Genomic DNA, 19,603 nt, shown 5'->3' with positions numbered 1-19,603 from the left:
GAGGGGGAGGGGGCGCGCGCCCTCCCGCGGGAGGGAGGGCAGGGCCGGGGGCTCACATGCCGGGGGGCCGCGGGGGCGCGGGCCGCGGGGTCGGGCCGCGGCGGGAGCGCGAGGACCGCGGACGGCGCCGGCTTCAGCACCGCGGACAGCTCCGGAGGCGGGCGGCGGGCGCGAGGCTTAACCCCTTGGCGTCCTGCGCCGGGCGGGGGAGGGGGCCGAGCCGGGGGGAGGGGGCCGGCAGGGGAGCGCGGGGGCCCCCTTGGCGGGAGACGGGGGAGGGGCGAGCGCGGGGGGAGGAGAAGGGGGAGGCACTTCCGGTCTGGGCCCCCCCCGTTTCGCCCCCCTCCCCCCTCCCGAGCCCTCCCGCGCAGGTGCAGAGCGAGGGAGCGCGGGGAGAGGGACGCACAACATCACACGAGACGCCTCGCAACCGCGTGCGAGGGACGCGCGGACACCGAGCTCCACTTCCCGAGCCGGGGGGGACGGCGCGGCGAGAGAGACCCCGAGAGGGGACGCACAGCCTCCCCCCACGCCCCCCACGGCAGATAGACGCACGATGCTCCCCGACACAGTCTGGAAGGGGCCGGAAAGGGAGAGCCAGGACATTTAGACTGGGCGCCAGAGCAGGGAGAGACACCCCTCCCCGCAAAGAAGTCCGGGCGGAGGGCCATCCACGCACCACGGCTCCCCGCCAGAGAGAGAGAGCCGCAGACCCCCGGGGAGAGGAGAGAGGGCAGCCGAGGCCAAGAGGGGTTACACGCGGCGGGAAGACACAGCTCCGGCAGGGAGGCAGGGTCACAGCACGGGCCAGGCCACCCCAGACGGGGCCGGGGACAGCGGAGGGTGGGGGTGTGGGGAGGAGAAGCTCAGCCATGCAGGGCAGCACATGCCAGCGGGCAGGAAGGGAGGGAGAAGAGGGGCAACGCACTTGACAAGCAGAGGAAAGAGGAGAAAGAAGCTGAGCGACCACCCTCATTCAGCTGGTAGAGCAAACGATCCCCAAACCAAAGCCAAGGGGAGACCCAGAGACACTGACAAGAGACAAGAAGCAGAGGCTGATGGGGAGACTCCGGTGGTGGGGGGGGGGACCTCGATACTCACCCAGTGCCCAGAGCCGGAGACGTGCCAGGCGAACACGCACAATGGTCAAGCGCCTCGGACACTTGGGGAGCAGGGTGGCACCCCAGTCCCACCCTCTCTTCCCATATTGTCATTTCTCTCCTCCCCTCTCCTCCCCCGGCCCTCCCCCGCCCCGATCCATCCCCACTGGCCAGAACACAGACACGTAGGTTTGGACACATTTAATGGAAGGATGCTACGAACAAGGAGACCCTTCCCTGGATTAGGGGGAGCGGTGTGGGGGGGGAGGTCATCTTTCAGATGCCCAGTTATGACCATCCCTCCTCCACAGCCTGGCCCTTCTGGAAGCTCAAGCCCTAGAGTCCTCCCCTCTTCCTCCCTCCCCTCCCCCAACACCCCAGGTCCTGAATTCCAGATCAATCGGATAGACAAATGCATGCACACACTTTACACGTTAATGTGCACACACAGCGACGTGCATGAAGAGGGACAGGCATGTGCAGGGACCCATCGCCGGTCCCCAGGTGGTAGGCAGACACACTGGACATCTCTGAAAAACACTGGCCCTCATTCTCAGACACACGGATTCGGGGAAAGAGAGGTGCAGAGAGAGCCAGCTGCACAACGAGCCACAATCGTGCACCCAGAAATGACAGCCACAAATGCACCCATCTGTACCGAGCGGGACACACCCTCTCATTGTCACGGGCACGTGCACGGGGCTAGAACTCCAAGGGCCTCCGGCCACACATGCACACAGACACATGTCATGCACACCTACAGAGGCACATGGGCAAGAACACGCCTGGGGAATCTGTACAGAGATGCTCGCCGACTGTGTGAGACGGTCACGCACAGGGGAACTTTAGCTCTGGGGGTACACACGCACATCCATACGCCCCCAGGCACCCCTTCCTTCCCATTCCTGACCCGTTTCCTCCCTTCCCCTCCCCTCTCACCTCCCTGGGCCAATCCCATCCATCAAGCTTCAGAAGCAAGTCAGCCAGCAGCCAGGGAGGGGAAAGGTGTCAGTGTGCCTTCTCCCTGCCCCCACCCCGCCTGGCCGGCTCTGCTTGTCCCACCCCCACCCCCTGCCGCCCAACATGCCAGCATGGGATGCACACACTTCCGCTGCACAGGACTGCACAGAGATGCAGCATGTGAAGGAGACAGGAGCCTCCAGCCACCATACAGGTGAGCTCCCCAGCCGCCCCCCCGACCCCCGCATCCCCACCTTGCCCCAGTCCACCTCATTGGTCTCTGGCTACCCCAGAGCTAGGCAGTCTCAGTGGCTGCCAAGGACAGTTTGGGGTTGGGCTGTGTGGTCTGAAGCTAACCCTGCCTCCCTCTACCCCGGATCAAACCCTAGAGGGAGCAGACCAGAGAAGGGGCTTCAAGGTGGCGGAAATATTTAGAAGGTGGAGGAAATATTTAAAAGGTGAAGTGGGAGGGATTTGGGGTGGGGGGGTTGCCCGAGGGTGTAAGGACATTTACCTTGGGGCATCAAAGCTGTCGTAGGAGCCCACGGTATAATGCCGGAAGAGTCTCTTTGCCTTGTCACTTCGGCTTTCTGCAGGGGGACAGAGGACGACCTTGGACCTTCTGCTCTGGAAATCATGGGTTCACCCCATGGGGTCCTGGCCCAAGCCTTCCCTTTGACCTCCCACCCCCACCAGGAGGGGGAAAGGAAGAGACATGAGAATCTAGAGTAAGTCGGGGACACCTGGGGGTTCCTCGTTACCTTGCTTTGCTTCCTGGGAGCGGTTGGCCACCTCTTCCAGGCAGTCAGAGGGGAACCAGCCGATGCGACCTTTGACCTGGCCTTCCCAGAAGCCTCCTTCCCCGATGCTAAGCACTGGATGGGGAGTGGGGACATAGAATAGAAATATTTCTGCATTTCCGTGCTGCCCACACCTCCCCTGCCCTGCCCGCTCCCAACATTTGATGCACAGCCTTTCCACAATTCTCAGCACCTTGCCCAGAACCTGGCCCAAGAGCAGCCTTAGGAAGGCGCCAGGGGGAAGTGTGTGTGTCTGCTCAGTCACTCAGTCATATCCGAATCTTTGCGGCCCCATGAACGGCAGCCTGCCAGGCTCCTCTGTCCTTGAGATTTCCCAGGCAAGAATACTGGAGTGGGTTGCCATTTCCTCCTCCAGGGGATCTTCTGGACCCAGGGATTGAATCTGCATTGTCTTCTGCATTGCAGACGGATTCTTTGCTGTTTAGCCATCGGGGAAGCCCCACAAGGGGGAAGTGGGAGATAGTCACTCCTGCATAGTAGCTTCCTGAACACAATGGGGACACCGAGAGGCACTGGAGAGAAGGGCTGTGTCCCATGGCATGGTCCTTGCAAGTTAGGGACATGTCCACAACTGGCTCTCATCTCCCCTGGTAACCAGTCACAACTCAGTTACTCCGTAATTTCCCTAAACCCCACTAGGCTCCTAGGTCACGTGTTATACCTCATCACTACCCCTGCCACCTCCTGCAGTCTCCTTGCCACTTAACCTTTTGTCATCTGTTCCCAGATCCCTCTTTCTGTCTCTCTCTGCTTCCCCTGGCTCTCGATGGGAGATTAGAATCGTCTCTCCTCTCCCCTGCTTGTTACCAGAGGCACCTGCCTACCACCCCTACCTCTTAGACATCAAGCATACATTGACCTACAGTGATGGGCGGTAGGGACAGCTAATGTCTATCCAACTCTCACTGGGGCCACGACCCTAAGAGGGGGCACTGTCATTGGGCCCATTTTACTGATGGAGAAACAGAGGCTCGGAGAAATTCAGGCTCGTTTGCCCCAGGTTTTGCAGCCTGGATTTGAACACGCCGGTCTTGCTACCTCTCTGTTCCAGTGCTTTGCTGCTGCTGTTCCTGATCATGACGAGAGCGACAGTAACAAGCCCACAGCCATCCACCTCTCCAGCATCTTTCACAGCTCTGTTCCCACTTGGCCGTTCACATCCTTCACTCACTCTATCCTTACACCTCAGTAGGTAACAACTGACTTCCCATTTTATGGATGAAGTTGAAGCTAAAGTAGAAAAACCTCTTGCCCAGGGGTGGCTTGAGCCATGCCAGGGTTGGGATTGGGGCCATCTGATGCTTTGCCCTGCACCGATCACCTCTTCTGAGAGGGTCTGGGGAAACCCCAGCCAGGAGATGCTCAATGTCATGGAAGAGAGCAGATGTGTGTCAAGAGGTCTGGGCTCTTGGCTGACTCTGCCTTGCCCAGCTGGATGATCTGGGAATCAATCATTTGTTCACTAAAAAAAATATGTATTTTGTACCAGTCATGAGTCAGACATCAGGCTCGGACCCGTGTAGAGCTGTTGTGTTAGTTGCTCAGTCGTGTCTGACTCTTTGTGACCCCGTGGACTATAGCCCAGCAGGCTCCTCTATCCATGGGATTCTCCAGGCAAGAATACCAGAGTGGGTTGCCATGCCCTTCTCCAGGGGATCTTCCCAACCCAGGGATCAAACCTGGGTCTCCTCTGGCATTGCAGGCAGATTCTTTACTGTCTGAGCCACCGGGGAAGTGAGTAGAGCTGTCAGACACAGCACTACTCACTCCTGTCCTCACGGAGCTTCCAGACTGGCAGCCAGTGGAGTCATAACTCTACAAGTGGCCCCATGATTGGAAAACTGAGGTCAGGGCTTGAGGGGGAAATGGAGAGGGTTTTTGGAGAAAGGCCAGATAGGAGTATATAAATCTGATGAGGGGACTTCCCTGGTGGTCCTAGAGGTTAAGACTTCGCCTTCCAATGCAGGGGGTGTGGGTTTGATCCCTGGTCAAGGAGCTAAGATTCTACATAAACCATAAAACAGAAGCAATATTCTAACAAATGCTGTAAAGACTTTAAAAATGGTCCACATCAAAAAAAAATCTTTATAAACAAATAAATCTGAAGGCATGGCGGGGGGGGATCAGGAAGGTGTCTCAGAGGATATGACATAAGGGCTGAGACCTGAAGGATGCGGGGAGTGCAGGAGGCAGAGAGATGGGGGATAGGCTTTCCGGGCAGAAGGAACAGCATGTGCAAAGAGTTTAGGGTGGAAAAGGACTTGGGGCGTTTGAGGAAGGATGAGGAGGCTAAGGTCCCTGGAACTCTGCAGGTGAAGCAAAGAGTAGCCTGAGATGAGGCTGTGTCAGGGGCAGGGTGGGCAGAGGAGGGGCTCGCAGGCCAGGCTGAGGCCCTAGGCTTTGAGGGAGTCTGCTACCTTAATCGGGCTATGAAGAAGCCCAGTGACATCATGGATGTGGGTGTGCTCTGAGGCAGTCAGGGAACTTTTAAGGAAAGGAAAGGATATGAAGTCAGGGCAGTGCATCGGATGACTGGGCTTGACATTCAGAAAGACACAGAGAAGATGCAGCCCATGGCCCTCTGCCTGTGGGAGAGTCCCTCACCTCTGACCTCAGCTTCCCTTTCTTCTTTTGCACAGACCTGACCCCCACTCCTTAGAGTCCCTTGGACTGCAAGGAGATCCAACCAGTCCATCCTAAAGGAAAGCAGTCCTGAGTGTTCACTGGAAGGACTGATGCTGAAGCTGAAACTCCAATACTTTGGCTACCTGATGCAAAGAACTGACTCAATGGAAAAGACCCTGATGCTGGGAAAGATTGAAGGCGGGAGGAGAAGGGGATGACAGAGGATGAGATGGTTGGATGGTATCACCGACTCAATGGACATGAGTTTGAGTAAACTCCGGCAGTTGGTGATGGACATGGAGGCCTGGTGTGCTGCAGTTCATGGGGTTGCAAAGAGCTGGACACGACTGAGTGACTGAACTGACTGCCCACCCAGCCATACACACACATACATACTCTCCCCTGGCAGGCTGTCCCCCTGCCAGGGGCACTGCCCCTGCCTGGCCCCTACAGTCAGCTCCTGCATTTGGCCATTCATCCATTTGCTCGTTCACTCAGCAGATGTCCACTGAGGCCCTCTGTGTGCCGGGTCATTAAACTGGGCCCTGATGACCCGGCCCCTGGTGACCCGTGACCTCATTTTCAGAAACTCAGGCACCAGGGTGACAGACTACAAGACAGACGTAATTATACAACCGGACTAACACTCTGACCCTGGCACGCTCTTCAAGGCCTACTTAAACCATGTCTCCTGTGGGAAGACCCCCCTTCCACCCCCAGACTCAGCTTCCCCCAGGGCCTAGGGTCTCTCCCTTTTAAGTACCCCTAGTGGGGGCCACGTATGATAATGACAGCTGGCCTTATTAGGTATGAATCACTGTTCTGTGGGCTTTCCAAGAGCTGACTCTTAATCCTCGCAAAGGTCCCATTGTACAGATGAGAACACTGAGCCCTGGAGAAGTCACTTGCCTGAGGCCGCCCTGCTAGGAAGTGCCGGAGCTGGGACTTGAACCCAGACAGCCTGGTTCTCAGCCCCTACGCAACTCGGCCCATCTGCCAGCCTAGAGTCGGGCAAAGAATTGCTCCCCCGCCTTGAATGAACTACGGCAGGGTACTTCCAGTCTCCAAAGCACCATTCTGTCCAAGAACACATATCCACAGCCTTGTGAAGTCTGCACGCGGGGGATCCTGGCGTGGTTTTCCAGAGGAAGGCAGGGAAACAGGAGAGAGGCAAGCCCCGTGACAGCAGCCTCTGTTCAGGAAGCCCTCGGCAGGAACTGGCTTCACCTACTGCCCATCTCATCAGAGCCCGGGGAAGTGGCGCCACCACCCCGTGTCTCAGATGAAGACGCCTGGCAGAGGCAGGAGGTGAAGTCAAGGCGGCGTGTCCCTCACTCTCCGCACAAGAGAGCGAGAAGAACTGTGGGTTCGGACTGGGGACCTCAGGCAAGTCGCTTCACCCGTGCAAGGCTCTGCCCCTTCCACTGTACAATGGGCTCCAGACACCCGCCTTCAAGGGTGACGGTGAGCGAGATGGGACCTCGTGGGGTCGATGTCCTAGAGATGCTTGTCTCCTCTCTTTTGCCTGGACCCCACCTCCTCAGCATGCTCCTCAGCAGCATCTGAGCTCCACTGTTTGCTCCTCCGAGGTGGAAGGGGCACCTAGGCCTCTCTGAGGTCTCCAGCGTGCCCTGGACATTCCAGGTCCTGGACAACTGTTGGTCGCGGGCCAGCCCCTCCCTGAGCGGCGGGTGAGTTCACCTGCCGACCCTTGCCCACAGCCCGGCTGCACCCTGCCCCTTTACCTTTGATCTTTTCGCCCTTGCTCAGGGAGATCTCCCCCTCGGCTTGGGCCTGGTAGGACTTCACGGCCATGAAGGAGCGTCCGGGGACCGCCGAGTAGAGCTTCCTGCGTCTCCCGCGGCTGCCCAGGGAGCCCCCGGGGCCCCCAGAGCCCCCTGTGCCCCCGGCCGGCCCTTCCCGGGGTGTCCCGCTGGAGCTGCATACACAGAGGGTGTGAGAGGCAAGGGGGAGTGGAGGGAGGGGGCGCCTCTGGGAGAACAGGGATCCTTGGGGGGGTGGGAGGTGGAGCATCAGGGTGGGGGAGGGGGTCTGAGTGCCTCCTCCAGCTCCGGGAGCTGGGGGTGGGGGGTAGGGGGGAAGAGGGCCTTTGGGGCTCCCCCTGCCTGCCCACTGCGGGCCGCCGGCCCCCTTTCCTGCCTCCTGGCTTCCGGCGCTGTCCCCTCCCACGGGCCTGCACACCCTGCCTGATTCAGCTTCCTGAAGCTGAGCTCTGCCTGTGTCATCCCTGGCTCACGAGCCTTTGGCAACTCCCAGCTTCCTCCTGGGCTGGGTCCAGCGCCTCTCCCGCCATCCCCAGCCTACCACCATCTTCCTCCCACCCACCCCCTCCCTGTCCCCCTCCAGCCGGCTCCCCCCAATGCCCCCTGCTCATCCTCCCCGCCTGGGACCTCATTTCCAGGCTTGGAAACCCCTCCAGTCTCCCTCCTTGCCCACCCCAGCTCCGCTAAGCTTCCTCTCACTTTGCCCAGGCTGTCTGTCTGTCTGTCTGCCTGTCCTCAGGGGCTGGAACCCACCTTTCTCTTGGGTGCCCTCCCCACCCCCAGCCGGACCACAGAGCGGCTGATGAGCTAAACTCGGCCTGGTTCACGAAGCCCTCACTGCCTCAGGGTCAGAAGGGAGACCTGGTGGTCCGAGGTAGAGACCAGAGAGTTGGATGCAGCAGGGTGGCGGGGGCAGCTGTCTCTGGGACAGGAGGTGGGCACCTGGGCTGGCCTGGTGGGGGGTGGTGGGCAGCCGTGGGTCCCAGGAGGGGATTCGGGTGGGAGGGGGGTCTGCAGGACCAGGGCTGAGCCCTCCCCTACCTGGGCCGTCCACGGGGCTGGCGCTTGGCCTCCTCGGGGTGCCTCCCGCGGGACGGGGAGCGGGCCCGGGCGCCCCGGGGGCTGCTGGCACTTCGCAGGGTCCCGCTGCTGAGCTTGGCGCTGGGGGCGGCGGGCTGCGCCTGGCCCTGGGGCCCTGAGGTGGGGCCGGGGGCCCCCGCGGACGAGGTCCCTGGGGCGGCGAACACCATCCAGTCGGGCAGGGCCATGCTGGTATCGCTGTTGGCCCGCAGCAGAGCGGGGGGCACTGTCAGCCCTGTGCCCGGGGGTCCCCGTCGCCGGGCTGCATACTTGGGGGACTCCTGGAAGGGCACTGAGGGGGGCACGGAGGCCGGGGGGGGCAGAGGGGAGACACACAGGAGGCAAGAGACGGTTGGGTGGGGAAGGCACCAGGGGAGAAACAGATGAGAAAGAGCGGGGCGCCTGGAACCTGACCCCTCCCGCTGCCCAGGTGTTTTCGATCCTCTAAGGTTTATTTGGTCCCATCCTGGCCCCCAGATCAGGTCCGCTGACTCCCCAGTCCCACCATGCATCACCCCCCCAGGACCCCAACTTCTCCCCTTAGCTCGCTCACCCACATCCTGTTCTCGATGGTTTCGGATCAGCTCCCCGAGTTCAAAGTTCCCAGCGATCACTGCCACCTGGCGTGAGGGGGTAAGGGGGGGCCCGGGTAGGAGAGAGAGAGGGAAAACAAACAGGAAACACTATCAGGTCTCCAGCCAGCTGCCTGGCCCCCCAGCCTTCACCCCAGCAAGTCCAGCCTCTCTCTCTCCCAGACCGCCTGCCTCCCTCCCAGCACCCCCAGACTTCAGCCCCTCTGAGTTCTTCACACCTCCCCAACCCGCCCCAACAGACCTGGAAGGGGGTCTGTCCACTGTTATTCTTGACATCCTTGTTGGCCCCTCGGTAGAGAAGGATCCTAGCACACGTCTCCTGGTGGTCAGTGGCATGGGAGGAAAGGGAAGAGAAAAACAGTTACTGTCGCCGCAAGCCGACACAGACACTGCGCTGAGCCTTTGGACCCACCTGGCGGGAACCCGCCCTGCTCCGGACAGTAGCCACTCGCCCTTTACACGTAGCCGGGCCACACAGAGGCGCTGTGCATGCACGGTGCACACCGGATTCCAAGGACTCGGAAAGTGTAGCTTCAACCTCTCTAGTCGATTTTATGGGGGCTTCTCAGGTGGCGCAGTGGTAAAGAATCCGCCTGCCAATGCAGGTGACGCAGGAGGTGTGCGTTCGATCCCTGGGTCGGGAAGATCCCCGGGAGGAGGAAATGGCAACCCGCTCCAGTACTCTTGCCTGGGGAGTCCCATGGACGGAGGAGCCTGGTGGGCTGCAGTCCATGGGGTCACAAAGGGTCGGACATGACTGAGTGACTAACACTTGAGCACAGCACAATAGTTTTTATACTGATTGCTGCTGCTGCTAAGTCGCTTCAGTGGTGTCCGACTCTGTGAGACCCCACTGACGGCAGCCCACCAGGCTCCCCCATCCCTGGGATTCTCTAGGTAAGAATACTGGAGTGGGTTGCCATTTCCTTCTCCAATGCATGAAAGTGAAAAGTCAAAGTGAAGTCTCTCAGTCGTGTCTGACCGACTATTAGCGACCCCATGGACTGATTACTTGAAAGGATAGTATTTTTGAAACAAAATATGCTACTAAAATTAATGTCACTTTTTTTTTTCAAAAGTGTCTCCTGGGATATTTAAAATTACTCGTGACTTGGGTTATAGTGTATTCAGTTCAGTTCAGTTCAGTCGCTCAGTCGTGTCCAACTCTTTGCGACCCCATGAATTGCAGCACACCAGGCCTCCCTGTCCATCACCAACTCCTGGAGTTCACTCAGATTCACGTCCATTGAGTCAGTGATGCCATCCAGCCATCGCATCCTCTGCCGTCCCCTTCTCCTCCTGCCCCAATCCCTCCCAGCATCACAGTCTTTTCCAATGAGTCAACTCTTCACATGAGGTAGCCAAAGTACTGGAGTTTCAGCTTCAGCATCATTCCCTCCAAAGAAATCCCAGGGCTGATCTCCTTCAGAATGGACGGGTTGGATCTCCTTGCAGTCCAAGGGACTCTCAAGAGCCTTCTCCAACACCACAGTTCAAACGCATCAATTCTTCGGTGTTCAGCTTTCTTCACAGTCCAACTCTCACATCCATACACGACCACTGGAAAAACCATAGCCTTGACTAGACAGACCTTTGTTGGCAAAGTAATGTCTCTGCTTTTCAGTATGCTCTGTAGGTTGGTCATAATTTTCCTTCCAAGGAGTAAGCGTCTTTGAATTTCATGGCTGCAATCACCATCTGCAGTGATTTTGGAGCCCAAAAAAATAAAGTCTGATACTGTTTCCACTGTTTCTCCATCTATTTCCCATGAAGTGATGGGACCAGATGCCATGATCTTTGTTTTCTGAATGTTGAACTTTAAGCCTACTTTTTCACTCTCCTCTTTCACTTTCATCAAGAGGCTTTTTAGTTCCTCTTCACCTTCTGCCATAAGGGTGGTGTCATCTGCATGTCTTAGGTTATTGATATTTCTCCTGGCAATCTTGATTCCAGCTTGTGTTTCTTCCAGTCCAGCATTTCTCATGATGTACTCTGCATATAAGTTAAATAGGCAGGGTGACAATATACAGCCTTGACGTACTCCTTTCCCTATTTGGAACCAGTCTTGTTCCATGTCCAGTTCTAACTGTTGCTTCCTGACCTGCATATAGGTTTCTCAAGAGGCAGGTGGTCTGGTATTCCCATTTCTTTCAGAACTTTCCACAGTTTATTGTGATCCACACAGTCAAAGGTTTATATAGTGTATTGGATGGCTACTAACCTAAACCAGGGTTTTATTATTATTATTATTAGTATTTTACTGAAGTATAGTTGATTTACAATGTTGGGTTAATTACTGCTGTAGAGCAAAGTGAATCTGTTATACACACATGCACACATATTTATATCATTTTTTGAAGTTATTCTTTTCCATTATGGTTTGCCTGAGTGCGTGCCAAGTCGCTCCAGTCATGTCTGACTCTTTGCGACTCCACGGACTGTAGCCTGCCAGGCTCCTCTCTGTCCATGGAGATTTTCCAGGCAAGAATACTGGGGTGGGTTGCCATGCCCTCCTCCACGGGATCTTCCCGACCCAGGGATCAAACCCACTGTCTCTGATGTCTCCTGCACTGGCAAGCAGGTTCTTTACCACTAGCGCCGCCTGGGAAGCCTGGTTAACAGTTATCATAGGAGATTGACTATAGCTGCCTGCGCTCTACAGTAGGGTTTTGTTGTTTATCCATTCTATATGTAATAGCTCGCATCTGTTCGCCCCTACCTCCCAATCAGGGGTTTTCATCATTAGCACGACTGACGCTTAGGGACCAGACAAGTCTCTGTAGTGGGGCCATCCTGTGCATTGAAGGGAGCATCATTCTCTGGTCTCTGCCACTAGATGCCAGTAGCGCTCCCTCAGTGGTGGCAGCAGAGAACATCCACAGACACCGCCAAGTGTCCCCTAGCGTGCAGGAGCATCTGGCTTGAGAGCCACCAAGTCAGACGTCTTGAGGTGGGGGACTTACTGTGTTGCGTATCAGAGCACCTCAGAGGCAATAGCCACTGACTAGCCCGACAATTCTGTGAGATGGAGATGACTGTCCCCGTTCTACAGATGAGGAAACTAAGGCTTCAAAGGGAGCTGGTGACGATCAGCCCTCAGATTCGAACCCAGGTGTGTCTGACTCCTGAGCCCTTACTCAAACACTGCTAGACCCGGAAGGAAGGAGGCAGGATGCATTGGGGGCCAGGGCTGGATGGTCAGAGGGGGCAGACAATACCATCCAAGTCCAGATCAATTCCTTGCCAGTGTCAGTCATAACAGACCCAACGTCCTTGCCCTGGATGGGAGGCCCTCCCCCCCACCCACTGATCTGCCTGCCCTGCCACCCCCAGCCCCAGCCTCATCAACAGACACACTGGCCTCCCTTCTCTGGCAGGCATGCTCCTGCCCCAGGGCCTTTGTACCTGCTGCTTCCTCGACTTGGGAGTCTCTGCCCCTAGCTCTCCACACAGCTCACTTTCTCACTTGATTCACATTTCTGCACAGAGGCCATTCTTCAGAAGAGGCCCCTCTGATGACCCTGTCAAAAATAAACCCTTGACCTGTTCCTGGCTTTATTTTAATTTATATGATACTTGCTGTGTGCCGGGCATTGTTCTAAGTCAGAATTAACTCGTTTGCCTTATGATACTGCCTCCCTGAAATTACATTTCGATTTTATTCATCTCCAGCATCTCTCCCCCTCTCCACTGTCTATTTTGGAGAGGCAAGGTTTTGTCTGTGGCACCCATGGCCTGGCATGGTGCCTGGCCCATAGAACTGTTCAATAAACAGTTGCTGGATGAGGGGAGTCCTCCTCCTCTGTCTTGGCCTAGGCGAACCCAACCTGGCCTCCAGCTCAGCTCCACTCCAAATCCCCCAGATGCCAGTCTAACCGGCATTCACTAGACACTTCCTCGGTCTCACCCTCTTCATGTGACAGACCCATCAACGATGCTTGTACGGGTCCATCCTACGGGACAGGCTCAGAGAGGGCAAGGTCACACAGCCAGTCAGTGGGGCAGCTGGGACTCAAACCAAGCTTTCTGATCCTAGCGTTCATCTGTCTACTGTGAAAGCACAACTCTGATCGCCCAAGTCTGATGGCTCCACGATTGGACGGCAAAGTTAGCCTGGTTCGTTTTCCGGGCGTGTTTCTGAGTGTGAGTGTGTGTCCCTGTGTGCACATGCCGTCTCCCCGACTCGACGATAAATTGGTGCTGTGTGTGTTTTTGCATATCTGCCTGTCCCCACTGTCACCTTGCCTAGCACAGGCCCAAGAGCCTTTCATCTCAACCAGCAGTTTGCTCCACCCCTGAGCACCCTGTATCTACTGGAGCGCTAGCACTCTTCCCACTGGATCGTAACTATTTGTTTACACATCTGCCTCTCTGCCAGACTGTGTGAACTCCCCCTCTCCCACCTTCCCGAGGACGGGCGCCATGCTGTGTCTGATTCATCTCACGTCCCGGCACACAGTAGGTGCTCAGGAAATGGGCCCGGAAAGGATGAGGATGTGGAGTTGAGTCATGCAAAAGTCATTCGTTCAAATCATTCATTCATTCATTCCTGGAGTCATTCGATCTATCTCGAAGCAAATACCTGTTGAGTGTTCTGAGCTGGATGCTGTGTGTGGTCTTGGCAGGAGATTCAAGGTATCTGATCCATCATTCATTCAATCACTCTCACTCATTCAACAAAGATGCATCTAAGCCCACTATACGCTGCGGCCTTGGGACAGAGCGCTTGATCAGACTTAAGCCCTACCCCTGAGGAGTTCACAACCCAGACGCGGCCCTGACCCTAACCACCAGAGGCTAGATGGGCTGGCCAGAAGACCAGAGGGGCAGAAAGTGAGGAAATCTTTCAGACCCAGCTCTGGGCCTTGGGACGCTTAAAGTCTGGGAGGGAGGAGGAGGGGAGAGAAAGTCGGAGAAGAACTTGTGTCTGTCAAGCATCTATTTGCTAAGCGTCATGCTGAGAGCGAGCCAAACATTAACACCCTTGATCCTTTGTGAGGTAGAGGTTACTGACCCATTTTACAGATGAGAAAGTAGATGCTCAAGGCGAGGGAAATGGCTGACTCATCTGACCCACTCAGAGTAATTGTTCCCTCTCTGTATGACCCTATGGACTGTAGCCCACCAGGCTCCTCTGTCCATGGGATTCTCCAGGAGAGAATATTGGAGCAGGTTGCCATGCCCTCCTCCAGGGGATCTTCCTGACCCTGGGATTGAACCTGCATCTCCTGCTTGGCAGGTGGATTCTTTACCACTAGCACCACCTGAGAATCCTCTCTCTCTCTCTTTCTATCTATACACTACATTTTCCCTTTCAAATTGACAGTATGGTTTCTGTCTCCTGACCAGATCCCGACTGATAACAGTAATGATAATGATAATAATCATTATTATTAGCATAGCTGCCTCCTAGGGATGAGCACTTATCACGCATGATCTTTCATCCCCTTCAATCAGCTGCTGTTATCCTGACTTCAGGGAGCCGGATGGAACCTCAGAGAGGGGAGGGGACTTGCTTGGGGTGCCCTGGCCTGCGCATTGGCTGTGGGATCAGAAAATCTGGAATGAGGCCCGCATCGGGAGCAGGAGAGACAGACGCACCGGGGAGGGGAAGTACAGGCAATTTGACAAACACTGCGTTCTCCCTGCTCGGCGGGCGCCGAGCGAGCAAACTGCTCGCTGCCACAAGGCGGCACGTGGCTACCTGCCACATCCTGGCACTGCACGTTCTGGTGAGAGAGAAGGGGCTGGGGCTGTTCTGGGAGACTTCCTGGAGGAGGGGGGAAGAGGCTGATGGATCAGCTGCAGCATGCCAGGCCCTGGCCTCCTCAGACCCTGAGGCAACCATCCAAGGGCTGGGAGATCCTCCAAGGGCAGAGAGCCTTGGGAAGCAGGGAAGACTGGGGCTTCGGGGCCTGGGCTGATTTGCCCAGGATCCCCTGGTGCACTGGTGACAAACCAGCTGGGGTCATCAGGCTAAAAGCCCCAGCTTTTATCAACCCAACCAGCCAGGACAGCACAGCTGCAGCAGGTATGCAGCTCTTCACTGCTCGCCTCCATTCAGAGCGCTTGAGCTGGGGACCGTCCACCCCGCCCTGAACCGCTGCAACCGGCAACACACTCTTGTCCCTTCGGGGCTGTCCCTTGTCCCCTGCATAGGTGCCCCACGGGCAGCTGAACGGAGACCCATTAGAAATAGGACCCTTGGGGATTAACGTACACACACCGTGTGCGTGCATGCAAGTGAAGTCGCTTCAGTCGTGTCTGGCTCTTTGCCACCCCATGGACTGTAGCCCGCCAGGCTCCTCTGTCCGTGGGATTTTTCCCGGCAAGAATACTGGAGTGGGTTGCCATGCCCTCCTCCAGGGGGTCTTCCCGACCCAGGGATTGTACCTGCATCTCTTATTTCTCCTGCATTGGTGGGTGGGTTCATTACTAGTGTTACCTGGGAAGCCCAACATATACACACTATATATAAAACAGATAATCAACGAGGACCCACTGTAGAGCACAGGGGACTCTACTCAATGACTGCAATAACCTATATGGGAAAAGACCTGAGAAAGAAGGGATATATGTCTGTATATAATTGAATCACTGCTGTATGCCTGAAACTAACACAACACTGTAGATCAGGTATACTCCAACATAAAATAAAAAATTTTTAAAAAAGGAGGACTTCCCCGGTGATCTAGTGGTTAAGAATCTGCCTGCCAATTCAGCGGACACGGGTTCGATCCCTGGTCCGGGAAGATCCCACACGCTGTGGAGTGATGAAGCCCGTGCACCGAGACTACTGAGCCTGTGCTCTAGAGCCTGTACTCCACAACTGAAGTCCCACGCAACAGCAACGAAGACCCAGCACCACCAAAAACAAACAAATAAATGAATAAATATACCTTAGCCAACTTTTAAAGAAAAGAAATAGGGCCACTGTAGTTTCCTGCATTTCCAGTTAACAACCCTGACCCTTTCCCCTCTGGATTTTTTGGCACAGACTGTGCCCTCTGCCGAGAATGCCCCTTCTGTCCTCTTCTACATGACCGCCTGTAGCTCATCTTAGCTCTGATGGCACATCCTCCTGAGAGCCACCTCCATTGACTCAGCCCCAAGGCCAAGCCCAGATGTGGGCCCTCATGGAGACCTGGATTCCCGGTGACCTCCCTCTGAACACTTGGGATTGCCCTGGCAGGGTGTGTCCCTTGATGGGAGGTTGTCTTGCTCACTACTCTCCCCTCAGCCCCCGGCTCTGAGCCTGACCCAGGGGAGGAGCTCAGGAAACCTCTCTTGAATGAGTGAATGAATGAATGAACAAATGAATGAAATAGTGGAAGAGCGGGGCGGGGGGCACCGGGGGGCACCGGGGTGGGTGGTGGGAGACGGGAGTCAGGAGGAGAGCAGACCTTATTGTAGAGGGCACAGATGTGCAGGGCCGTGTTCCCCGAGGCGTTCTGGGCTCCAGGCTCAGCTCCGTAGAAGAGCAGATGCTCCAGATGCTGAGAATGACCCCGCTGGCAGGCCTGGAGGGGACCGGGGGCCAGAGCCCAGGTCAGACCCACCTGGCCACAGTGTCTCTGTCTCCTTCACCTGGAGGCCAGGCAGCCCTGCATCCACCACTCCCCCTTCCTTCCCTTCTGAGGCCCCATTCTTGCTTAGGGACCCACGCTGTCAACGCCATCAGTCGTTCCAAGGCTCAGGCCTCCAGGCTAACTCCTCAGAGTCCTGGTGGTGACACCTCTATGCTTCCTCTTTGGGGACCATGCTACTCCCACCTCCGTCCCCTGGGAGGACCCCAGCACCCGCAGCCGTAGACCCCTGGACTAGGGTCCCCGATCCTTGCCCACCCTCAGGGCCCATGTGCCGCCCATGCCACCCCCAACCCCTCTAGGCCGAGTGGGAGCACCTGGTGAATCTCCTGCCAGCCGTTCTCATCAGCTATGCCCAGCTGGGCCCTGTTGTACAGGAGCAGCTCGCAGCAGCGGGGGTCACCCCCCACCATAGCCGTGTGGAACAGCGGAGTCAGCCCTCGGCGGTCCTTGTAGTTGGGAGAGCCCCCAAGATCCAGGAGCGCCTAGGATAGGTTAAAAAAAAAAAAGATGATAATCATATAAGTAGTGGCTTGTTATCAAGGGCCAGTTGGACCAAGAGACCTGGGTAACCCCACACAGGGTCAGAGCCAGAGCTGATGCTGCCACGATGCCCTTGAGGAACTTTGAGGCTGGCCCTTGCCCTGTCGGGGCCTCTCTCATCTCTGTGAACAAGGGAGGGACTCGGGCGATGCCTCCAGAGGACCCCTCCCTCCCACTCTGAAATCCTGCCCAGCCTTCCCCCATGAGCCATGTGGCATGAGCCACTGAAGACGCTTAATGCCTCAGTGCCCACCTACTCAACAGGCTGGTGGTGGGGAACCAATCAGAGAAGGGTGCCTGGATGCAGGAGGGCCCCTGGGTGAGTGGGAGGTGTGGTGAGGTCTGGGATCGCTAGAAGAGGCAGAGAAAGTGTCTGCGAGGGGGCAAGCTTGGGTCAAAGCGACTTGGCTCGGCCTCACTAGGGCCGGGGGCTGGGGCAGGGGCAAGGAGTGGTCCCCCTCGAGGAACGGATCTGGGCCTGGAAGACTGGCAGCTTCGAGCGTGTGAGGAGTGTTGGCGGCGACAGTGCCGTGTGAACAGTCAGCGGTGGCGCAGTCCAACAGCACATTTCCAACATTTGCGGTGATGGAAATAGTTACAACCGCACGATCCAACATGGCAGCCGCGTGGGGGGCTACTGAGCCGCTGGGAGGTGGCTAGTAAGCCTGAGAATCGGAAGTTTTAATTTTAGTTCATTTTCTTCTATTTAAATCTAAACAGCCCCCCCCCCTGCCCCGCCCGTGGCTAGTGGCTGCTGGATTGCACAAGTGCAGGCCTGGGAGGGAGGGGGGTGTGAGCAGGAGTGGGGTTCGGGGGTATGTGTGTATGTGTGTACGTGTTGAGTCGCTTCAGTCCTGTCTGACTCTTTGCGACCCCGTGGACTGTAGCCCACCAGGCTCCTCTGTCCATGGGGATTCTCCAGGCAAGAATGCTGGAGTGGGTTGCCATTTCCTTCTCTAGGGGAACCTTCCAGACCCAGGGATGGGACCCACATCTTTTATGTCTCCCGCCTTTGCAGGAGAGTTCTTTACCACTAGAACCACCTGGGAAGTGGGTGGGAGAAGGGGTTTGGGGGCGGGGGGTGCATGAAGAGGGCCTGTCAATTCCAGGGCTGTGAGGCAGACCTTTGGGACTGCTGTCTGACTGCCTTCAGGGTTCTTGAGGGAAGAACTGGAGAAGGGAAGGGAAAGCTGGTTAGGCTGGATGATCTATGAACCATGGTGTTTACCAACAACTTCCAGGGCACTCTATCCTGACCTATGGATGAAGAGGGATCAAGTGCCCTTGGGTAGGAGGAGAGAAAGAACATTTTAAAATAAGACCGGGCAAGCTGACTCCATGAATGTATGTGTGCGTACTCAGTCGTTCAGTGGTATCCGACTCTTTTGGGACCCTATGGACTGCAGTCCACCAGGCTCCACTATCCATGGAATTTTCCAGGCAGGAATACTGGAGTGAGTGCCATTTCCTTCTCCAGGGGATCTTCCCAACTCATGGATTGAACCCAAGTCTCCTACATTGCAGGAGAATTCTTCACCTCTGAGCCACCTGGGAAGCCCCCATGTATATATACTGAGGGCCTACGAGGTTCATCTGCTTGTAAAGGCACATTGTAGGCACTATACTGGGACAGTAAGGAGATCAAACCAGTCCATCCTAAAGGAAGTCCATCCTGAATATTCATTGGAAGGACTGATGCTGAAGCTGAAGCTCTAATACTCTGGCCACCTGATGCAAAGAGCCGACTCATTGGAAAAGACTCTGATGCTGGGAAAGATTAAGGGCAGGAGGAGAAGGGGACGACAGAGGATGAGATGATTGGATGGCATCACTGACTCAATGGACATGAGTTTGAGTAAACTCCAGGAGTTGATGATGGACAGGGAGGCCTGGTGTGCCGCAGTCCATGGGGTCGCAAAGAGTCGGACACGACTGAGTGACTGAACAACTGGAGTAGAGGGCTGTATTTCAGGTGAGTAAAGGTGGGGTACTGGGAGTGTGAGCTGTAGGTTGAGAAGTGAACGAAGGGCTGAGTTGGGAAGCATGAGGACCAGTGTCTGGGGGGAGCGATGGGGCAATGGTGTCTGGGGGCATGGTGGGAAGCTCACTCTGTATTTTAAAGGGCACCAGGGGACTTCCCTGGTGGGCCGGTGGTTAAGACCCTGCATGTCCAGTGCACGGGGCACGGGATCAATCCCTGGTCAGGGAACTAAGATCCCATATGCTGTGCCGTGTGGCCAAAAAATAAAAAATAAATAAAAAATAAAGGGCACCAGGAAGAGTCTACACCTTGGGGAGACAGAGGTAGGTGTGGACTGCTGGCTCAGCAGGGCTGGAGAAGTTCTGGGCATCAGGAAGTTAACATGATCTACCTGGGGGCAGGGCAAGGGTCCGCATGACCATCAGCTATAGCTGATCACGAGCCTTGAACCGGGGAGGGTGGGGTCTCCCATAGGTCCCAAGAGGGTTTTGGGTGCAGTCAGAGGAGTGACTGTGGAGGGGGGAGGTGGA

General features: G+C 56.4%; 1 protein-coding gene across 1 annotated transcript in view; it reads right to left on the bottom strand.

The window, feature by feature from the left end:
- Nucleotides 1–19,603, bottom strand: part of SHANK1 (SH3 and multiple ankyrin repeat domains 1) — a 49,304-nt gene that overhangs the window by 26,162 nt on the left and 3,539 nt on the right. Inside the window, exons 6-14 of the mRNA XM_040252212.1 lie at nt 16,867–17,034; nt 16,367–16,483; nt 9,205–9,282; nt 8,924–8,990; nt 8,332–8,662; nt 7,252–7,445; nt 2,822–2,935; nt 2,575–2,650; nt 2,040–2,066 (exon numbers count right to left, since the gene is read on the bottom strand). Of these exons, the coding sequence (XP_040108146.1) occupies nt 2,040–2,066; nt 2,575–2,650; nt 2,822–2,935; nt 7,252–7,445; nt 8,332–8,662; nt 8,924–8,990; nt 9,205–9,282; nt 16,367–16,483; nt 16,867–17,034 (1,172 nt within the window). The remainder of the gene's footprint in view (nt 1–2,039; nt 2,067–2,574; nt 2,651–2,821; nt 2,936–7,251; nt 7,446–8,331; nt 8,663–8,923; nt 8,991–9,204; nt 9,283–16,366; nt 16,484–16,866; nt 17,035–19,603) is intronic.

The sequence above is a fragment of the Oryx dammah genome, unplaced genomic scaffold (genome assembly GCF_014754425.2).
Source record: "Oryx dammah isolate SB20612 unplaced genomic scaffold, SCBI_Odam_1.1 HiC_scaffold_13, whole genome shotgun sequence".
Taxonomy (NCBI): domain Eukaryota; kingdom Metazoa; phylum Chordata; class Mammalia; order Artiodactyla; family Bovidae; genus Oryx; species Oryx dammah.
The sequence above is the reverse complement of the archived record's forward strand: the minus strand, read 5'-3'. Positions and strand labels throughout refer to the sequence as shown.